This window comes from Platalea leucorodia (genome assembly GCF_965183815.1).
Source record: "Platalea leucorodia genome assembly, chromosome: 22".
NCBI classification, from domain to species: domain Eukaryota; kingdom Metazoa; phylum Chordata; class Aves; order Pelecaniformes; family Threskiornithidae; genus Platalea; species Platalea leucorodia.
Genome location: NC_138844.1, coordinates 1,275,225 through 1,298,349, shown reverse-complemented (window position 1 = coordinate 1,298,349; position 23,125 = coordinate 1,275,225). Strand labels below are relative to the sequence as shown.

At 52.0% G+C, this 23,125-nt stretch overlaps 1 protein-coding gene across 1 annotated transcript; it reads left to right on the top strand.

Moving 5' to 3' along the window:
- Positions 1–6,902: 6,902 nt before the first annotated feature.
- On the top strand, positions 6,903–18,121 carry LOC309600151 (feather keratin Cos2-3-like; the record flags this gene model as incomplete). Its single annotated transcript, XM_082332225.1, has 2 exons — positions 6,903–6,981; positions 17,814–18,121. The coding sequence occupies 2 exons, from the start codon at positions 6,903–6,905 to the stop codon at positions 18,119–18,121; spliced, it is 387 nt and encodes a 128-aa protein (XP_082188351.1).
- Positions 18,122–23,125: the final 5,004 nt, after the last annotated feature.

The following is a 23,125-nucleotide window of genomic DNA, read 5'->3' as shown; positions in this document are numbered from 1 at the left end:
CAAGTCTTGTCTGACTTTGCACTTAGATCTTTACTTAGATCTTCACTTCAATGAAGACTGAAGACATAGGCCTTAACTGCAGTTAGAGGCTCAGAAATGAGGTAGGTGAATCCCTTACCTTACTCTCTCTGTAGCCTTGTGTCCATGCTTGCCTTTAGTTCTCTCCCACCCTGGAGGTTTCAAGACCATGTCAGTATCCAGCACCGAATACTTGACACTTCCAGTCTCTTGGGACGTGGCTCTTTCAGACATCCTCCGCATGTCAGCAAATGGCTACACAAGAGAGCACTGGGTTCCTGACAAGGTCCACATACCACAGCTGCAGGCAGGAGGCAAACACCCAGCCTGACAGCCACTTGAGAGAATTGCATTGCTGTTCTTTAATTGGCCTGTGTGAAGAGAGAGCATTAGCTGCCTGCGACAATCCCATGAAATCCCCCAGAGATCAAACTCCCTGTGGCACACAGAGGGGAATCAGAAAACCGTCTCCTCGGCGTGGCCAGTTTGAACTTCAGTGTGTTAATGACGTGGGTGTGGGGATGATTTCCTGCTAATGATGCTGGTGACTCTCTGATGTACGCTCTCACTATATGGAGCTAAACTGCAGAGACTTTACACTGTGTGTGCACACAAAGCTCCCCTTTGTGGAAGTACAGCGGTGGCCGTGAGGGGGAAAGAAAATCGGGAGCACAAGCTGTCAATACCTACCAGGTGGATGGAGAGGAAACAGGGTCAGGCAATTGTGTACAGCTTGAAGTGAGTTGGCAAGGTGAGAGCTGCTCGTCCACGCTTCTCCTGACATCACTGCATCCAGAGTCCCTCCAATAAATCAGCCTCTTCCCAATGTTCTCCCTCAGCCAAGGGGACCATGGCTTCATCTGGAGGATGGTGCATGAAGAGATGTCATTTGGACCAGTTCCATTGGCTGAGCTGTGAGTGATGCCCAAGACACAAAGCATAGACTTGCAATGCCTTGCATGGTTAAGGAGAGATGGATTTAGGGGGATTTCTCTGCTCTTTAGCCACATGAGATTTCTGGTATGGAAATTCCTAAGGAGGAAGAAAGGAGAGAAAGGGTTCATTCAGACGGTGGTCCAGCTCTCTCTGTCTCCTGTCTTAGACACCCACCTGAGGATGAGATCCATTCTCCTCTAGAGAACTGATCAAGAATCCTCCCTTGTCTGCAGGGAGAGCATAGATTATACCCTGCATTTTGCCTGGCTTCTCAGCAGAGCTGCCTTGGAGGGGATTTTTGCCTTCAAGCACTGAGGCATGGATATCTCTGCCCAAGTTGAGATGTCTGACTTATCCATCTGAGCTTCTCACTAGACTCCTGCCTTAGACCTCAGAGACAACCTGGAACTTCTAGAGGGCTTTTAGCCATGTACATACGGGAAGATGAGCCATGTCTCCCCCGTGCCTTTTCTCTGTCCATTGAGAAAGAAGGAGGGTAAGCTGAGGAGCTGAGATAGGAGTATTTCATTGTGGGTCTTTCAACTTGGTCAGCAGAAATCCTTCCCCTCACTCTGAGATGGCAAGATTTTAAAGAGGTGAACCCTAGCCCTAGGAGCTATGCTGAGAAGCAGACGTCAGTGGAGGGAATGGAGGTATTTCCCAAAGCTTCCTGTGCTGGGACTTGGAAGAAAGCAAATATACAAGACCATGAGTCCTTGAGCAATGACTGTCAGACTAGCCTGCTGCCCTGTGCCACTGCCATTTCAGTCAGAAGCTCTTGTGTTGAACTGACCTAGAAGAGGTAAGAAAATCTCTTCCAGTGCCACGTTATCATGACAGTTTTCCAATCCCTCAGTCTCATGTGCTGAAATCACAACTCCATGCCTCCTGCCCTGAAGCGTGCACGTATGTTATTCCCTTCCTCACTGCAACAGCCTTTCACGTAGCTGGAGACCCTCACACTTCAATGCGATTGGCCAAGTCCCCAAACTGCAGAGCTGTGAAATGCTGGCTGGGGAGCAAGTCTCTCTTTACACTCATTGGGAGGACATCAGCCCTTCCAAAGGGCACTTGCTTTTCCCCTTCCCATTGTCAATTCAGAACAGATGTTCTGAATCACGTTCTCCAAGCTCTTCTCTCTGCACACTGACAGTGAAGGGAGCCCACGTGACCACTTCCTAAGGAGGAGGCATCAACATGGCTGATACACTTTTATGAGCAGTGTGGGATTGATGTCAGCTGAGTGTAGAGCTCTCCAAGTGAGATGACTGAGTCCAGACTGAACGTCTACTCCTCCCTTCTGGAAGCAGTGGTGCTTCTGGAGCTCATTCACCAACCTCCTGCGTCCACCTGTGCTGGCCACTTGGCTCTTAGACCTGCAGGCAGGCCCAGGCACCAGTGCCCAAGGACAGGCTGATGCCCACCCTTGTCACCTGGCAAAACCATAAGAGCAGTTGTGCCTCCTGCCCAAGCTTTGTTCTCCAGCTGTGGCCATCAGTGGAGGCAGAGGGAAAGGGAACAAGCAGACAAGCTGATAGGTCACTTGCCCTGAGTACTCACTCCAGTGTCCCAGCTCTTTTAAGCAGAAGGCAATTACAAGGCTGGCTTGCCTTGTTTAGGGTGCAGCCACCAAGTCAGCTTTCTTGGACTCTTTTCATCATCAAAGACCCTGGATGTTAGGCGCAGCTGTAAAAGTCACGCTGGCACCTACAGAGATTGGTAGCATTCTCCCCAATACATCTAGAAGAGACGCTCCTCCTATATGCTGCATCGCTCCGTTCCCTGGCATCTTTCCCTCTTTCAGGCTTCATCTCTATTAGCAGGACATGCAGGAATGCTCAGTACTCAGGGAAATGAGGCCTCGGTGGGTGGAGTGGCGGCGCCCCTGCGTGGGCTCAGCCGGGGCTGTCCCCTCGCACCTGTTGCACACGCCCAGCTCTGCCTGCGGTGGTTTCTGCTCCTCTCCCTGTGTATCCTAGCACGCAGTAACACACCACCACTTCCCCATGTGAGTGTCAGGCAAGCCATAGGGCACTGGAACAGTGGTCTGCCACCACCAGCAGCCACTCCAGTGTTTCCAGCAGCAGTCTGGAACCTTTTAGACTGCTCACAAAGAATGCAGGGCCTCAGCCAGGGAGCAGATGGTAGGCATGGATGAACTCAGTGGACTGTATGTTGGGGTGTGAGCAGGTGATTCTGATACTGGTGCCCACGGTGGTCTCTGGTGATGGCTTCTTCTGCACCTGGGGTCCACCAGGAGCCAGTGCAGGGAAAGGAGAGGAAAATGCCAAAAATCACCAAATATCACTCAGCTCTGATGGCTTGTTTCCCAGAGAAATGGTCAGAAACAGTGGCAGTGAGATAGAGCTGGACAGGAACGGATGGGGACGCGTGCCCACAGGGACAGGGATAGAGCATGATCCTGGTGTCATTTTGTGGAGCGACGGGGAAATGGCTGGGATGGGATTTGAAATTGTTGCATGGGGAGATGACATGAGTGTCCGATGCATGGATGGCCGGATGGATGACGAGAGGAAGAGTAGAGAGGAGAGCTGCGAGTACAGTGTAGGAGAGGGTGCTGAATTCAGAACAAGAATGAATGCTGAATGCACAAGGGGATGCAGGGCTATGCGGAATAATGGAAAGGTGCAGGAAAGCAAACTTGCGCCTACAGGTATGAAGAAAGCCGAGGGAAAGATGAGAGAGGGCTCTCAGTAGGAAGAGAGGTTAGAGATGGTAGGTGCATGGAGACATGGGTCAAAAGACAGATGGGTGGGTGGGTGGACGCGTGGATGAAGAAAGAGAGGACCACTGGCAGGGAAAGTGGGTGTTACAGTGAAGGACAGAGGCCTGAATGCAGGGAACTACCTTCTGAACGCACAATGGAAACAGTAGGTATATTGAAAGGCAGCTGTACATGTAAGCAAGCTCATACCAATAGAGTGGCTGGAGACAATGCAAGAATACTGAGCGGGGACTCAGTCCCCACTTTCAGAGTTGGGAAATGGGGAAGTGAGACGGCAGACAGGCAGGGAGGGTGAGAGGTGCCTTGAAGAATGAGCACAGCCCTGGCCACCCACAGCTGATGCCCGCCCTGCACACGCAGTGGCACCGCGGCCAGCCCCACCAGACCTGCACATCCCACCCTCTGCCATCCACCTCTCACTGCCCATTGCCAGCACGGGCTGTCTAATATGGCTCCAGCACCTACTCTCCGCTGCTATCGCCCACTGCCACCAGCTCTGCCCTGGGGCTGCGCCACGTGTCGGCACCGCTCTTCTCTGTCTCCTCTGAACAAGTAGTTGTAGCAAGCAAGAAGGTCTCCTCTGAGCCATCTCTTCTCCAAGATGAGCGGGCCCAGTTCTCTCAGCCTTTCCTTGCATGTCATGTTTGCCAGCCCCCTAATCAACTTGGTGGCCTTTTTTGGACTCACTTCAGTATGTCAATATCCTTCGTGGACTGGGGAGCCCCAACCTGGAAGCAGTACTCTACGTGTGGTCTCACATGGGACAGAGGGGCAACGTCACTTTCCTTGACCTGCTAGCAACACTTTTACTAGCTCAGCTCAGGATACTTTTAGCCGCCTTTGCTACAAGGGCACGCTGTGGTCTCATGTTCAGCTGTGCGTCTTCTAAAAACCACATATCTTTTTCTGTGGACCTGCTTCCTAGGCAGCCAGCCCCCAGCCTGCATGACTGCATGGGCTGGTTTCTCCCCCAGACTCAAAACCTTGCCTTGCTCTTTTTGACCCTCATGACATTCCGGTCAGCCCCTTCCTCCATGGTCACAAGTCTCCGAGCCTGGTAATCCAGCCAATCTTCCACCCACCTTATCATCCTCTAACTGAACCCATTCATCTGCAAATTTGTCATAAAGGAAGTACAGGAGAGGCTGTCAAAGGTGTTACGAAACTCTAGGTACGCACATTGCCTACCCTTCCCTTGTCCACAGTGCCCATCACCTCCGAGAAAGCAATGAGGTTGGCCCTTGTCTACACTAGAGCCTCAGCTCAGAAACAACAGCACCATGTAGAGGGAAATCTGCCCTGGCTGAGCTCTCCCAGCAGAACTCCCTGGCAGTGGTCACACCAAGGTCACTAAAGGGAAGGGGGAAACTGTTGTCTGCACTCGCTCCAAGTGGGACTTGAGCCCAGGCGGGCAAACATTGAGGCAGGGAGATGGGTTCAGGAACTCTTCACACTGTGCACTGCCCTTGTTGGAAAGAGGGTCCCTTCTGCACACCCCTGTGCAATAGCAGCAGGGTTTGTCGGTTGTGGCCTCAAATCCAATGTCCTTTCCCTCCCAGGGGCAGTTGCTGCCATCCAACCTGTCCTTGAACACTTCCAATGATACGGCATCCATAACTTCTCTGGGCACCCTGTTGATATCTCACCACTCTCACAGTAAAGAATTTCTTTCTAATATCTAATCTAAATCTACCCTCTTTCAGTTTAAAACTGTTACCCCTCATCCTATCAATACACTCCCTGATACAGAATCCCTCCTTGTCTTTCCTGTAGGTCCCCTTTAAGTACTGGAAGGCAACTATAAGGTCTTGCGGACCCTTCTTTCTCTCTTCTCTTCTCTTCTCTTCTCTTCTCTTCTCTTCTCTTCTCTTCTCTTCTCTTCTCTTCTCTTCTCTTCTCTTTCTCTTCTCTTCTCTTCTCTTCTCTTCTCTTCTCTTCTCTTCTCTTCTCTTCTCTTCTCTCTTCTCTTCTCTTCTCTTCTCTTCTCTTCTCTTCTCTTTTCTCTCTTCTCTTCTCTCTTCTCTTCTCTTCTCTTCTCTTCTCTTCTCTTCTCTTCTCTTCTCTTCTCTTCTCTTCTCTTCTCTTCTCTTCTCTTCTCTTCCTCTTCTCTAGGCTAAACAATCCCAACTCCTTCAGCTTGTCCTCACAGGGGAGGTGCTCCAGCTTCCTAATCATCTTTGTGGTTCTCCTCTGGACCTGCTCGAGCAGGTCCATGTCTGTCTTATGCTGGGGGCCCCAGAGCTGAACACAGTACTCCAGGTGGGGTCTCACGAGAGCAGAGCAGCGGGACGGAATCACCTCCCTTCACATGCTGCCCATGCTTCTTTTGATGGGCTTTCTGGGCTGCAAGCACACATTGCCAGCTCATACTCAGTTTTTCATCCACCAATACCCCCAAGCCCTTCTCCGCAGGCTGCTTTCAATCCACTCGTCAGCCAGGCTGTATCCATGTTTGGGATTGCACCGACCCAGGTTCAGGACCTTGCATTTGGGCTTGTTGAACTTCATGATGTTCGCATGGTCCCACCTCTCTAGACTGTCAAGGTCAAGGTTCTAGGAAAACAACCAGCTGTGGCCTCTGCTGAGGACAGCCAGGGACAACTGTGGCAGGGCTGCAGCGTTATGGGGAAGGACAAGACCCCAGGCATGTCCATGGCATTGCTCGTGTACTCACAGACTGCACAGAGCGCGGACGAGTCAAAACAGACCAGAAATTTTTCCTGAGGGCAGTGTCAGGCAGGATGGGGTCAAAACCTAGGAGCACAATGCGCGCACCTGGAAAGACAACAGCAAGCAACCATTGGGACGGGAAAGAGAAGGACAGGGACCTTCCACATGCACAGGAGAAGCTGGATGTCCAGCTGAGAATTGCTGCAGCTTCTGCCGGAGAAAGACACTTGAAGCAGCCCCACCAGAGTGACCCAGGCTGATGTCATTTGCCTGCCCTGAACCCGTCCAGCACTTGAGCTGAGTCTTCTGCCAGCACTGCTGCATTCCTGCCCTAGAAATCCTGGAGCCTTTCCTCCCAGTGCTCAGAGGAAGCCTTCATTGGGGAATGGGCATGGCCCAAATCTGGAAATGAAAAGGCAGCAGTGCTGGAAACCAAAGCACAGCCCATATCATTAGCTGCGACGGTCTGCATTGAAGATGAGCTTGTCAGAAAATTGTTACCTCTGCAAAGGGTGCCTCTGGTCCTGCAGCAATGAAGGGCAGGTATAAAAGCCAGCCCAACTCTCTGCTCTCTCATCCACTTCTCCTGCCTCCTTCTCCTTGGGAACTAGGTGAGTCTGAAACACCTTCATCCTCCTCTTCCAAAGTGAGACGGACATCTCAGTTTGATGTTGGCTCTGTCCTGTGCTGGGGCTTGGAGTGCCTTGTCATGACAGAGGGAAGCAGGGAGAAGGTCAGCTTAGAGAGAGGTTGGGACATGGATGTGGTGGCTTTTGGCTTACGCACCAGGAGAGAAGTTCCTTGGGTCAGGCTTCTGTTTTTAGGGCCCTGGCTGGCTGAGGCAATGAAGACTCTGGCTCGTGGCACAGCTCCCAGCTCCCTATTCTGTAGTGGCCTTGGTTCCTTTGTGATGGTGTAACCAGGCTGCTCCTCAGCCACCCTTGTGCTATGCTTCCTCCATGCTCTCTCTCCCAGGTGCACCTGCAACCCAGGGACATGTCCTGCTACAACCAGTGCCTGCCCTGCCGGCCCTGCGGCCCGACCCCGCTGGCCAACAGCTGCAATGAGCCCTGTGTCAGGCAGTGCCAGAACTCCACCGTCGTCATTGAGCCCTCCACTGTGGTGGTGACCCTGCCTGGCCCCATCCTCAGCTCCTTCCCACAGAACACCGTTGTGGGATCCTCCACCTCCGCTGCTGTTGGCAGCATCCTCAGCTGTGATGGAGTGCCCATCACCTCTGGCTGCTGTGACCTCTCCTGCATCAGCAGCCGCTATAGTGGCAGAAGGTGCCTCCCCTGACAGAGATGCTGAGAAAGTCCCAGGGAGGCACCTTGAGGAACTCAGAGCATGGTGCTGGGCAGAGGGCCATCGATTTTTGGATGTTGTTTTCAGGATAGCTGAATGGTTTTGCCTTTCTTTCCCTTTTCCTTGTTTGCCTTGGTTCACCTGGGCCCCAATGTCCCCCCAAGGCCAGCCTGGTGGGGACCATCTGTCTCCTTTCCCCCTTTTTGGGACAGGCAGACAAACGTCATCCAGGAACGTCTCCACAGCCAAGGACTGCAGACTCTCTCCTGCCCCCAGGGCTCCATGCACTGCTGACCTCCACTTGGAGTGACTTTGTTTCCCCCTTTTGGCTCATTAAAGTTCTGCTGCATTCAAGCCTGGCCTCCATGTGCTCCTTCCCTCTCTGGACATTCCTCAGTGCCAAAGGAGAAAGGTGTTGCTCTAGAGTGGAAGGGAGTGAGGGCACAAGGCGACCCTTCTCCATTCACAGAGGCATGGGAGGTTTTCACACCCTGCAGAGGCTCCTCTTTTGGGCACCATCCCTTGGAGCTGAGGAAGACATCCCTGGCTGCTCTGCTGCGAGTGAGCACCAGTGCTGTGCCTGTCCACAAATGCCCAGAAAGGCAAGAGGCGCTGAAGGGTCAGGACCCCCATGAGGTCCTTGAGGTAGGACATTCCTCTTACTATGGCTGCAGCTGAACTGGGGTGGGGGTGGGGCGGGTGTGGAGCTCTGGAATGTGATTTGCTTTGCAGAACAGCAGGAGTCATAACACAGGGAACAGCCCTTGACATGGCCCATAACTGCTACTCCACCTTCCTCTCCTCTCCACCATCCAGTCTAGGGGCCATGGCCAACAGCCATGGGCAGGAGTAGGAGAGACATGCTATTACAAGGAGTAGCTGCTGAATGTGTCGAGGCTGGAAATTGGAGCTAAGGGGCTAATGGGAGCTGAGGGCTGCCAGCACAGAAATTGGGGCAGTGAAAGGGTGTATTTCTGATGGAGATCAAATTGCTCTGATACAGAGCATGCAGGGGAACATGAAGATCAGCAAGGATGGGGGTAGTAGGTGCACTTCCCAAGAGAGCTGCAGATGGGTGCAGAGCTCTTGACTGCTTCATTGGTCTCCCCAGAGAATCTGTGGTCAGGGATTGGCTGCCATTCTGTGGGCAGAGGATGGTTTTTTACATGGAAATCCCATCCCTTCTGATTGGTTGAAATGCCTCTTGGCAGCCACTACAGTCTCATATCCTATTTCCTCCATGAAAATCCAGATGGCTTGACAAAAATGTACAAGTGAAAGAACAGAAATCCCCACACCACTGTCCTCCACCAAGAGGGAATTGTGGCTAATGAAGCCTATCTCAGAACCACTGCTACGCTACACGTGCTCTCACCACTCACTAATGTTTGCTTAAACTGCCTGTGGTGGGTTGATCTTGGCTGGCTGCCAGGTATCCACCATGTCTCTCTATCACTCTTCCTGCATCAACAAGATAAGGGGAGAAAATACGGTGAAAAGCTCCTGGGTGAAGATAAGGACACAGAGACTCATAACACATTCATAATGCTTTGTCTCTGCTGCTCCTTCCTTTTCATGCTCTTCCCCTGCTGTAGCATTGGATCCCACCCACAGTATACAGTCCTTCATGAACTTCTCCAACATGGGTCCTTCCCACAAGCTGCATTTCTTCAAGACTGTACCCATGGGGTACAGGCCTTCAGGAAGAGCCTGCTCCAGCGGGAGTCCCTCATGGGCCACAGGTCCTGCCAGAAAAACTGCTCCAGTGTGGGCTCATCTCCATGGAGTGCAGCTTCCTTCAGGACACGTCCACCTGCTCCATCTTGGGGTCCTCCATGGGCTGCAGTGTGGATAGCTAGTCCACCATGGTCTGCCATGGGCTGCAGGGAGACAATCTGCATCACCATAGTCTTCACCACAGGCTGTAGGGAATCTCTGCTCTGGCACCTGGAGCACCTTCCTCCCCCTCCTCCTTCACTGATCTTGGTGTTTCTCTCACGTTTTCTCACTCCTCTCTCACAATTGCTGTGCAGCATTTTTTACCCTTTCTTAAATATGTTTTCCCAGCGGTGCCACCAGCTTCACTGCTTGGCTCAGCTTTGGCCAGTAGTGGGTCCATCTTGGAGCTGGAAGTGGCTCTGTCTGACATGTGGGCACCTTCTGGTGTCTTCTCACAGAAGCCATTCCTGCAGACACCACCCCCCCGCCGAAAACCTTGCCACATAAACACAACACACTGTCTTTACCCTTATGATATTATGTGCAGAAACTTTGTATGTAAGAACTTTGGCTGTAGCATTAACTCAGCCATCTAGTGGTAACAGAGGAGGCTGCAGGCAGCTTCCACGTGCTACAGGCGATTAAACAACCTGCACCTGCATGCAAAACACAGAGGAAAAAAGACCAGCACATCAAATAAAGCCAGGAAAACAACATAAAAAAGGAATACATGAACATTCACAGGGTAGACAAACCATTTTTTCAACTGCTCTCTAAATTAATGTTGCTTCTGCATTTCTCTGCCTTTTGAAGAGCGGGTATTTACTCTAAAGGGAGTCCAGAGAAAGCCTCACTACTACAAATCACTTCTGATGTCCCAGACTCAGCGTCTGTAGCCCAAGGGGAATCTAGTCTGTCCCAGGCACACAACCCTGTGCTACCACGTGATTTTGTCACTGCTGATCCCTTTGCAAGGGTGGTGGCTGGTCCCAGACCCTTGAGGAGATCACTAAGACAGGTGGAAGCTTCTAAGGCTGTAAGATTTTTCTGATTTTTTTTTGGCCTGTAAAATGGGCATTTGGGAGGCCTATAGCCTATTCTATGGTTTTAAATTATCCTTCACATGCAGACTTGGGACTTGGACATGTTCAATGTCTGCAAAGGTCATGACAGCTTGGACTCTGCTGTGGTTTCCTCTGTCAGTGGGAAAACAGCTGGCTGAACCACTGTCAAACCCTTGAGCTCACTAAAGCTGACGGGGCTGGCCAGTTCCTTATCCGTTGCCTTAACTGTAGGGTCTGAAGGACTTGCTAGAATCATCTCAAGAGCCTGAGAGCTGGCGTCTGATGCCCTGGTTCTCAGTGGTGTGTGTGCATGTCACATACATGCTCATCTGGCTGTACTCATGTGTTCATTCACATGTACACGTGTGTGCCTGGGGTAATGCACATGCAGGCATGACTGTGTGCAAATAGTGTGTATGTGTGTGTGTGTGTGTGTGTTTGGGCACACCTGTTCATGAGTGTGCATGTGTTTCATGCAGGTGAGTATGGATGTCCGTGACGTTGATCTGCTTATATGTAAGTGTGTGGGCATAGGGTGTGTGGATGGCTGCTTTTATGTATTATCATTTGTGTACAGAAGTGTACACATGTATCTACACAAACATATGCGTGCAGGTGCATGCACGTGTAAGCATGTGTGTTTGAGTATCTGTGCATACACATTGGTATGACGGTGTGGCTGTGCATGTGTCTGCACATGGACTTCTTTGGAAACGTGTACACAGACCTCTGTGGGTGCACACACAAAGGCTGCTCTTCAGGTGCATGTAAACGCATAGGTGTGGTTGTGCCCGTGTGCGGGACCATGTGTGTGCATGCCTGTGAGCGTGCACACCTCTGTGTGTGTGTAGGTATGCATGTGTGTGCACCCATGAGGGGGTGCATGTATGCTTTTTTTTTGGTGGATGAGCCTATGAGGGTGAGTATGCAATTCCCTCCACTCATTGCATTGCATTCATTGGTCCTACTGTAATCATAGTTTATCTCGAGAGTCTAGCTCAATCTTCTCTGTGTCCTCCAGTGAAGCGGTAGTAGGCAGCAAGTACGCCTTCCCTTACTCTTCTCTTCTCCAAGATGAGCAGGCCCAGCTCTCATCCTCTCCTTGCACGTCATGACTCTGGCTACCTGACCATCTTGGTGGCCTCCACACGACTCACGCCTGTTGATCAATATCTTTCCGGGACTGCGGAGCCCCAAACCGGGTGCGCTGCTCCAGATACAGGCTCACAAGTCCCAGACAGAGGAGCAAGATCACTTCTCTGGACTTGCTGGCTACACTCTGAGTAATACAGCTCAGGATGCAGTGTACCTTCTTTGCTGCAAGAGGACACTGCTGTCTCATGTTCAGCTGGGTGCCCAGCAGGACCTCACATCTTTTTGTGCTGAGCTGCTTCCTAGGCAGCCAGCCCCCGGCCTGTACTAGTGTATGGGGTGGTTTGTGCTTGCTTGTGTTGAACTTTTTGTGGTTCTGGTCAGCCCAATTCTCCAATCTGCTCAGATCCCTCTGACTAGCAGCCCTGCCCTATATTGTATTGATGACTCCCTACAATTAGGGATCCTCCGCAAACTTGTTGAGAGTGCACTCCTCCCCACTAGTCAGGTCGTTAATGAAAATATTAAACAGTATTGGTGCCAGTATTGACGCCTGAGGGTTCCCACTGTGGTTATTGGCTGCGGCTGGGCTTTGTGCCAGTGGTCACAACTCCCTGAGCTCAGCAGGCCAGCTAATTTTCCAGCCTCCTTCTTGTCCACCTATCCAGCCCTATCCCACCTGTTTGGTGAGTAGGGTACTACAGGAAAGAGAGTCAAAAGTCGTGCTAAAACTCAAGGCACACCACACACCCTCCGCAGTACCACTCACCTCCTTATAGAAAGCAATGAAGTCGGTCAGGCATGATTTGCCCTCAGTAGACACGTGAGCTGCTCCCAGTGGTTTTTATTGTCTTCCATGACTTTAGAAAAGGCTTCTGAGAGCTTCTTTTCAGGGACTGAGTGGAGACTGACCAGCCAGCTCCTTGAACACCCTTGGATATATCCCAGCTGGTCCCATGGACGTATCTATGTCCAATTGGTAGTAAGAGCTCCTTAATTCTTTCTTCTACTGTGGGTGCTGCGTCATTCCCAGAGAGTCTACTGGCAGGCTCAGATGATGGGCCTGAGGAGAAGCCATACCAGTAAAAACTGAGGACAAGTATCTGTAGAGCACTTCAGGCTTTTCCCTATGCCATGTTCGTTTAGTTCAGTACCTGTTTGGTCCAAGGTCTCAGCCTCTGTCTGGCACAGCACCAGGCTGATGGGCTGCAAAGGTACATCTGACATTGACTCGGACATGAGGCAGGGCTGTGTCTCACACCAGACAGCACTGACGCTGGAAGCAGATCCACTTGGGCATAGCCTGAATGAGGTTGGCAGGATTTCTCGGCCTTTGTCCCTGTCCATAAAGGAAACCCCATCCTTTTTGAACCGCCTAGATCTGGGGAGAGTTGTGTCCTGGCCTGGAGAAGCAGGGAGTGGGGATTGCCAGACAAGCTGAGGCATTCCCAATACTGTTTACGCTGAATTAAACTAAGGATCCAAACTGGTGTGAAACAGTCCTTGTTGGGGCCTGGAATCAGCAGCAGCAGAGTGTGAGCTTTGGAGGAGCAGGAAAAGGAGAAATGAAGGTACAGAAGGTTGCATTTCAGTGCCTGTGCTGAGAACAAGTCTCTGCTAGGTTTGTTCTAGCTTTGTTCAGCTGCACTCGGGCTCCTTCTGACTCTGGCTGCTCTGTGGAGCTCATTGACAGAGCAGTGGAGAGTGCTGCTGCCATGAGCAGAACAATCCCTCATGAGGAGGGACACACACATTGATGCAGATCAGCATGGAATCATGCACGAATTTTTGCACCCGAGTGCATTCACACGAACACAGCTGCACACAAGTGCAGCAAGGCAAGAACACCCGTAGGAACACAACCAACTGTGGACTCTGCTGTGGACATCTGGGGATGACCGTGGCAGGGCTAGAGCATTCTGGGAAAGGACAGGGCCCCAGATATGGGGCCCACACCCTCTCTCTGGTGCAGAGAAGGAGGAGGCAAAATAGGCCAGCAGAATTTTCCTGGGAGCAGTGGTAGGTGGGATATGGTCAAACCCAGAAGCTGAGCCACTTCTCGGCAACAGGGCCACCAAGAGCCCCAAAGGAGTGACCCAGGCTGACATCATTTGCCTTTGCTGGACTCCTCCAGCAGGTGAGCTGAGTCCTCTGCCCACACTGCTGTGTTTTGCTCCGGAAATGCTTGGGCCTCTCATCCTGCCACGCAAAAGGTGCCTTCCCTGGGGAATGTGCCTGGCATAAAGCAGGAAATGAAAAGACAGCCATTCAGGAAGCCAGAACACAGCCCATCGCATTAGCTGGGATGCTTTGCATTCAAGATGAACTTGTCAGAAAATAATCGCGGCTGCAAGGGATGCCTCTGGCAGCCTGGGGCAGTGAAGGCCCACCATAAAAGGCAGGCCAGCTCCTCGCTCTCTCATCCACTTCTCTTGCCTCCTTCTCCTTGGGAGTCAGGTGAGTCTGAAGACCCTTCTCCTTCTCCACTTCCCTTAAAAGGAGGCCTCACCTTAATGGACCTCTCAGCTGACACCAGTTTTGTCCTATGCCAGCTCTTGAGGATGCTTGTCATGGGAGAGGGAAGTGGGGGGAAGGTTAGACATGGAGGGATGCTGGGACAGTACTGAGGTGGCTTCTGGACTCAGGAGCTAGGCAGTAGCCACATAACACCTGTTGAGTGTGAGCCACCTGAGGTGGCTGGTTTTGGGCCCTGGCAGGATGAGGCCAAGAAGCCCTCATCCATCTCTGCACAGCCTTCACCTCGTGGGCCTGCTTGTTCTTTGGCTCCCTCATGGTGTGTTGACAAGATGCTCCTCACACATCCCCATGTTTTGCTTCCTCCCTGCCTCTCCCCCAGGTGCACCTCGGATACCAAGACATGTCCTGCTGCGACCAGTGCCTGCCCTGCCGGCCCTGCGGCCCGACCCCGCTGGCCAACAGCTGCAATGAGCCCTGTGTCAGGCAGTGCCAGAACTCCACCGTCGTCATTGAGCCCTCCACTGTGGTGGTGACCCTGCCTGGCCCCATCCTCAGCTCCTTCCCGCAGAACACCGTTGTGGGATCCTCCACCTCCGCTGCCGCTGGCAGCATCCTCAGCTCTCAGGGAGTGCCCATCACCTCTGGCTGCTGTGACCTCTCCTGCATCACCAGCCGCTACTGTGGCAGCAGATGCCCCCCTTGCTAAAAGTGCTTACAACGGCCTTGGATAAAGACCCCCAGGAACTCAAAACATGATGCTGGACAGACGATCAAACTTTGTGCCGCTGTTTTAAGAGCAGCTGACCGTCTCTGGCTTGCCCTGCAAGGGCAGACTGGAAGGGACCAGCCTGGGCTCTCAGAAAACATGGCCAAGGTCTACCTTTCCTCTCTTCCACTCACCCGTCTTCTCTCTTCTCTTTGTTGTCTTGTGCTCCCCTCAAAGCGTGCTGCGAGGACCCCAGAAACCAGCCTTGAATGACCTGCTTGCCTGTCTCCCTTTGCCGGGCACGTCGACAGATGCCCTGTGGGAACTCTGCCACAGGAAAAGGGCAACAGATTCTTGGCTTCTCCTGCTCCTCCCCGCACTGGTGGCCTCCACTTGCAGTGACCTCATTTCCCTCTTTACACTCATTAAAGAATTGCTGCAACCCCGTCTTTGTCCCGTGGAGTGTCTTTCATACTGACTGCCAAGGGAGAAAGCCATTGCTTTGGGGGGAAATTAGGAGGGGGGACACAGGGGGACCCTTCATCACTCCTAGAGGCATTGGAGGGTGGGACACACTGCAGCGAGGCCTCTGAAAGAGGCACTGCCTCTTTGAAGCTGAGGAAGACATCCCGAGTTACTCCACAGCCGATGGTCGTCAGTCCTTGCCTTGCTGCGCCTCTGCTCAGAAATACTCCCTTGGCCCTGCAGCATGTCAGGAACAGGAATCCTGACAACTGCTGTCCTCCAGAGAGGAACTGTGGGCACGTTGGAGGCCCTGGGAAGGTGCAAAGAAGACTCTCCTCAGTGGCGCCCAACAACAGGACCACAGGCAATGGGCACAGGCTGAAACACACGAGGCTGTGTCTGAAACATCATGAAACACTTTTTTTACTGTGAGTGTGACTGAGCACTGGGACAGGTTGCCCAGAGAGGCTGTAGAGTCTCCCTCCTTGGAGATATTCAAGAGCCATCAGAACATAGTTCTCGGTAACCTGCTCTAGGTGACTCTGCTTCAGAAGGGTGGTTGGAGAAGTCACTTCTAGTGGTCCCTTCCAACCTCTACCATTTGGTGATTCTCCACAAGACTTTTTACAAAATAACTTTTCCCACAGTTGCTCTGCCCTTCTGGGATAGCAGAAAAGGGGTGTTTCTAGTGCATGCCCATGATCAAAAGCCATAAAGGAGGCTTTTAAATTTTTAGTCAGTAGTCTTTTGTCATAGATTACTTCCTGCATCTTTCAAAGGGGCCTTGGTTTCTATTGTCCATATCTGCTTGTTCCTGGCGATACAACAATGTTTTATCATGATCTTTTCAGGGTTGTCACTGTCTAGATTTACACTGTAATCCAACACGAGATCCCTCAGTGCCTCAAAATTGACCTTTTCTCTGTTTGATGCATTTAGAATGATGCCTTTAACCTCTAAATTGCACTTCTCTCTAGACTGCAAGACGCTATAGGATTTAGGGCCTGATGACACAAACGCCACGATATGCTCGTCTGACAGACACGTGCCCATCAACTCACTGAGGAGGGGGTTCCCCGTCCCCTGGATGACTCACAGATATCACGGAGCCTCTGTCAAGATAAAGGTAATGGTCTTGCAGGGCACCTGAGAGATTGTAAAGCTCTAGGTCTGAATATGTTGCGGTGAAGAAACCTATGGAAATGTTAGTATTGTACGCCAGGGTCATGTACCCTTCGGCGTGGTTCCATGAGACGGTGGCTGCATCCTCATCGATAAAAGCACAAGCTGGAGAAAAGAGGTAACTATACAACTCATCTGGTTGTCTTACAATGTTGATGTTGAGTAGGTTGTACCTCTGTCCAAATGTTCCCCACAGAGAATTTAAAAACAGTTTTGCCATTTGATGTTTCATGGAGTTTTTCTTACTGTGTTCAGGCCACAAAATGACATCTTCTTTCTGCCTGTCTGTTCAAGTTTCAATAATTTTCACGTAGCGAGTAATGCCCGATATAAATTAATAACTGTATCCTTCCAGATATTGTCTGGCTCCAAACCTCTGAACCAGCTGGTCCCACTGTGCTCCATGGAAGCCATGAGGTGGACTGCTGCTTCCTCTGCCCCTGCTGTATTTGAGGCTGGGGGCCAAAATGGACCCTTCAAACGCTCCCTCAGGACTTGGGAGGGCAGCAGGCAGCCTCCACAGTGAATCATCCTCATTGTGTTGGGAGGGAGGGATGGAAAGAGAAAGACACAGCATGTCCTCACGCATGGAAAGCCCTTGGGTGACCATCCGAGGATTGTAGGGCTGGGAGCAGCTGGGCCCCTTCCTGTCAATGTGACCCCAGGCAACCCCAGCAGTTTGCCCCAGGCCAACATCACTGCCTTGCATTGGACCCATCCAGGACTTGAGCTGCGTCTTCTGCTGACACTGAGACATTCCTGCCCCAGAAAACCTGGGGCCTCTCAAGCCCAGCACTCAGAAGAAGCCTCTGTGAGGCAACGAGTATGGCATTAGCCAGGAAATGAAAAGGGAGCATCCTGGAAAACAACCACCCTGCCTATGTCATTAGCTGGGATGCGTTCCGTTTGTCACGAGCACCTTAGAAAATTGCCACTTCCGTAGAAGCTACGTGTGGGCCTGGGGCAGGTCCGGGCCACCATAAAAGCCAGCCCAGCTCCCCACTCTCTCATCCACTTCTCTTGCCTCTTTCTCCTTGGGAACCAGGTGAGTCTGAAGCCCTTTCCTTATGTCCTTTTCTGTTCATGCAGATGTGAGGTTCTCCATCCTGTGCTAGGTCATGGTGCTGCTTCTCATGAGGGGCTGAAGACAGGTGAAGGTTTGACTCAGGGAGTGTTTGGGACTTGCCTGAGAAGGCTCTTAATTGAAGAAGTGGGCAGCAGCCTCATTGGGCCAGGTGACACTTTGCAGCACCATGCCTGGATGAGGCCCAGAAACCCTTCTGCCTCACTGCTTAGTTTCTACCTCCTGGCTCAGCAGGTGCCTTTGACACACTTGCAGTGGGGTGATGAGCTCGTGGCAGACTGCTCCTCACATGTGCCTGTGCTCTGATTCCTCTCTGCCCTCTCTCCCAGGTGCACCTCCACCCTCCAGACATGTCCTGCTACGACCAGTGCCTGCCCTGCCGGCCCTGCGGCCCGACCCCGCTGGCCAACAGCTGCAATGAGCCCTGTGTCAGGCAGTGCCAGAACTCCACCGTCGTCATCGAGCCCTCCCCCGTGGTGGTGACCCTGCCCGGACCCATCCTCAGCTCCTTCCCGCAGAACACCGTTGTGGGATCCTCCACCTCTGCTGCCGTTGGCAGCATCCTCAGCTCTCAGGGAGTGCCCATCACCTCTGGCTGCTGTGACCTCTCCTGCATCACCAGCCGCTACTGTGGCAGCAGATGCCCCCCCTGCTAAAGCCACTGGTGACAGCCTGGATGAGGACGCCCAGGAATGCAGGCCTAGATTCTGGACTGAGGACAGAGCTCCTGGCCATCGATTTTGGAGAGGCTGAGCATGCAGTGCTGCCCTTCCAGAGGAGGTGCAGCTGGGGCTCTCTGAAAACATGGCCAAAGTCTAATTTCCTTGCCTTCCACTCTCTCCCGTCTCTTTCTTGTCTGCTTTTCTTCTGGGCTGTAAGACCCCCCCCAGAGCCAATGTGGGGGATCTGCTGACCCCTCTTCCTCTGTGGTGCAGGCAGATGGATGCCCTGTGGGATATCTCCTGTGGGCAATGGGCACAGACTTTCAACAGCTGCTAGTGCTCTCCCTGCTCTCATCCCCTCCTCTAGAAGTGATCTCATCTCCTTCTTCAGAGTCATTAAACTTTTCCGCATTTCAGCCTCTGCCTCCACGTAATCCTTCTTTGGTGTCATTGTCTCTAGTTGACAAGGAAGAAAAGCATTGTCTTGGGTGGGGGGAAGTAAGGTGGGGGCACAAGTGGACATTTCATCATTCCCAAAGGAAGGAGAGGGCGGGACACAGGACAAGGAGTCCCTTCCAGTCACTGTCTCTTGGAGCTAAAGAAGACATACTCAGTTCCTCCTAAGCCAGGGGCGATCAGGCCCTGCATTCTGGCATCAGGCCTTTGACACTGTCGCCCACAACATCCTTCTGTCTGAATTGAAGAGAGGTGGCTCTGATGGGTGGACTGTTTGGTGGATGAGGAATTGGTTGGATGGTTGCATCCATGTCCAGATGGAGACGAGTGACGAGTGGTATCCCTCAGGGGTCTGTATTGGGACCAGTACTGCTTGATATCTTCATCAATGACATAGAAAGCGGGATCGAGTGCACCCTCAGCAAGTTTGCGCACAACACCAAGCTGAGTGGTGCAGCTGACACGCCTGAGGGACAGGATGCCATCCAGAGGGACCTGGACAAGCTCGAGAAGTGGGCCCATGTGAACCTCATGAGGTTCAACACGGACAAGTGCAAGGTTCTGCACCTGGGCCGGGGCAACCCCTGGTATCAATACAGGTTGGGGGACAGAGGGATTGAGAGCAGCCTTGCAGAGAAGGACTTGAGGGTACTGGTGGATGAAAAGCTGGACACGAGCCAGCAATGTGTTCTTGCAGCCCAGAAAGCTGTTTCCCGGGCTGCATCCAAAGAAGTGTGGCCAGCAGGTTGAGGGAGGTGATTCTGCCCCTCTAGTCTTCTCTGGTGAGAACCCACCTGGAGTACTTGCATCCAGGTCTGGAGTCCTCAGCACAGGAAAGGCATGGAGCTGTTGGAGAGGGTCCAGAGGAGGGCCACAAAAATGATCAGAGGGATGGAACACCTTTCCTGTGAAGAAAGGCTGAAAGAGCTGGGGTTGCTCAGCCTGGAGAAGAGGTTGCGAGGAGACCTTATTGTGGCCTTTCAGTACTTAAAGGGGACCTATAAAAAAAAAAAAAGGGACAAACTTTTTAGTAGGGCCTGTTGCGATAGGACAAGGGGTAATGGTTTTAAACTTAAAGAGAGTAGATTCAGTCTAGATATAAGGAACACGTTTTTCATGATGAGGTTGGTGAAACACTGGAACAGGTTACCCAGAGAGGTGGTAGATGCCCCATCCTTGGAAACATTCGAGGCCAGGCTGGATGGGGCTCTGAGCAACCTGATCTAGTTGTAGATGTCCCTGCCAATTGCAGGGGGGGATGACCTTCAGAAGTCCCTTCCATCCCAAAGCATTCTATGATTCTATGAAATCTTTCCGCATCACAGCCTCTGCCTCCACATATTCCTTTCATCGGTAGACATTGTCTCATATTGCCAAGGAAGAAAGGCATTACCTTGGCTGGCGGGGGATAAGGTGAAGGAACAAGCGAACACGGGGCAGTGGGCCCCTTCCAGTCACTGTCTCTTGGAGCTGAGGAAGACATATTCAAGCTCCTCCACAGCCAGCGGCCATCAGGCCCTGCCTTTTGGCATAGGAGCTGGGACTGGTCCCAGAACACCATTTTACTCCTAAGAAGATGACCAGGCCATCAGGGAGTGGCAAGTTCTCATGAGTTATTGCTCACCTTCCTGAGGACATCAGAGGAGATATCTAAACTCCAAAGGAGGACAGGTGGCCTCTGCCTGAGATTGAGCTGTTGGTACCACTCACTGTGGCTGCAGACCGGATGCCATCACTAGACTGGATCCAGATCCTCTCCCCTTCCTCATCGGTGAGGTGCAGAAGCAGGAAAAGCTGAGGATGCAGTATGAGCAAGACTGAGGTCTCCCTAAAGGGGCTTAAGTCCAAGAAGCATCAGGAGAAGGGCAAAAGACAGTATCTGGGGAAGTGCAAAGGAGGGTCACAGAAGTAAAAAGCTGACCCAGGCAAGATGGGAGAAGTGTCTTGCCCCTACACAAGCAGAGCAGGGGAGGCAATTCCTTCCTGGTGATGTTCAAGGATCCTGAGCCTCCCACACTCTCCTCCACATAGCTCCTGAACTGTCAGCAAAATATTCCTGACAGCATATGCCCTGCTTGGCTGAGGCCTGTCCCTGTGCACAGAAGAGCTCCCCAAACAGTTCAGTGGAGCCTGATGTGTGCACACATGCGTTCCTGATCCTGCCAGGCTGAAAACACCAATGATGTCTGATGAACAGTTGTCCTTTGCAGACCTAAAAGGATTCAAAAGGAGGACTCCAAGTTCAGCCAGAGCTCAGGTTATCCCACACTTCTGAATTCAGCCTCCACAATCACCTGAGCAAAAATATAACTGCTGCAAGATGGATTTTCACCTGAATGCCCTCCCGTGGTCAGCCTGGACTGAGTAGAGTGGAGGAAACCGTCACAGGGCTTGTCAAATGGAAACCTTGGTTCATCCCTTGTGCTCCTTCCCACTTGGGGATTTCCACTTTCTTGGGGACTGAGGGATCCAGTTCTTGCCGAAGCTGTGTCAGCACTGCTGTCTTCTCAAGAAATGCCTACTCTGGAAAGGTCGACCCTGACGGGGTTTTGAGGAAAACCCGGAGAACACAATGAAGCTCTTTCTTTTTTTTTTTTTTTTTTCAGAGAAAAAAAGGAACTTTTTACAAGGGACTGACTGCAAGGCTCAGGTGAGTCTCTGACTGGTTCTTTCCAGCCCTTGGGGAGGTGCAGAGTGCACAGATGAGAATGGACAAGTGCTCTCTGCACAGCAAATACTCTCTTGTCCTAGGGTATACAGTGAAACCAGTTCCAGAGCAGGGGTTCTTTCATTACTTTCTCCTTCCTCTCAAGCCACTGACACTAGCCCCTTCTGGAAGAATATAATCGCCTGCAGATCTCTGAGTGCACTGAGGAAATAGTGCACAGACACATCCCCTTCCTCCCCTGGGTTGCTGCACAGCCAAAGAAACTTGCTGCACAGCCAAAGAAACTCCCTGCACCAGGGTGTCTTGTACAGCGCAGAGGTACAAGACACTGTCAGAGACCTCAACTTCCTCCAGCCGCAGGAGGCTGTATTTCTCTGTGGTGTTCAGCAATGTGGTGAGATGGCCGCTCTGCTTGGGGCCAGCTGATGCTTGCTACAAGACCAGGTGTGAGGCTTCGCCTTTCTTCTGCTGGTACCAGAACAAGCCATGCAAGTTAGAGACCTGGTAGGCACAGGTTGTTTGGAAGGCGTTTCTCTCCTCTACTGTGACTTGTCCTTCTTGCTGGGTGACAGTGGTCTGTCCCATGGTGCCTGGAAGAAAGCAAAGGTCAGCAACTGTGCAGGGAATGGCTCTGAGAGGCAAAACAAGAGGGGATGCAAAGCGTCGGAGGAGAAGGCTCCCTGGGCCTTGCTCTGCAGCCAGAGCTCCATGGATGGGAACAGCAAGGCGGTGGGTGTTTTTGGGCCTCAGCTCAGCGTGAATCCCACAGCACAATAAGGTCAATTACCTCCCACAGGGATATCCCCAGAGAGAGCCAGGTCTTCCATGCTGACTCTCATGCTACCCAGAGTCTCCAGGGAACAGCCTGTAGCGCCTGGCTCTCCTGTGCTAGTTTCATCCTACTCCTCATTCCCTGTCCTCTCAGAAGTCTCGGAGGTCATGGGAGGGCGAAGGAAGCACTGGCATTGTGGACATGCAGGAGAAATGGCTAGCCAGGGCATGCTGCACGACATGTACCAGCCAGGAGAGACACTGGGACACCCTAACACTGTGAGTGGGACGGGAGAGCTTTCATGTCCCGGCATCAGCTTTCAAAAGGCCTGTGTGCCAGGAAAATATGTAGTTCGGAGATAGAAAAGAGCTTCTGCAATGATATGTCTGAGAAACACTGGGCCCAGACAGATCACAAGAGAAAGATGGAGAGAGGTGGACAGCTGGCAAGAGAAAAGGAAGGCAAGGGGTCTAAGATGACAAGGAGAGGAGGTGTTTCTTCTCGGTCTCATCTTTTCTTCTCCATCAGTAACAGCATCTTAGAACCATAGAATGTTCTGAGTTGGAAGGGACACACAAGGATCACCGATTCCAACTCCTGTCCCTGCATAGGATAACCCCAAAATTCACACAATATGTCTGAGGGCGTTGTCCAAATGCTGCTTGAATATTGTCAGGCTTGGCGCCATGACTACCTCTCTGGGGAGCCTGTTCCAGTTCTCCACCACCCTTGGGGTGAAGAACCTTTTCCTAATATCCAACCTAAGCCTCCCCTTGAGGTTTTTACTTTCTCTATCTTGAGAAAATAGGTCCAAATCCACCCATGTAATCCGATGCCCGTAAGTCAAGAGCAGCTCCCTGCAGAGATCTGTTGAGGGGTGAGGGTCTCGTGAGAAGAAGAGGAATCATGGTTCCAGTCAAAGCCAATGCTTCCCCAGTGGTTGCCTCAGGAAGGCAGCGAGGATGAGATACCCAAGGTGCACGCTGAGACCCATCCTTCTGCATGTGTGAGAGGGAGACTCAAAAACCCCACACGTCCCCACCAAGAGCCCCGAGAGAGCAGAGCTGCTGGAAATGACTCTGCAAGGGGAACAAAGAAAGAA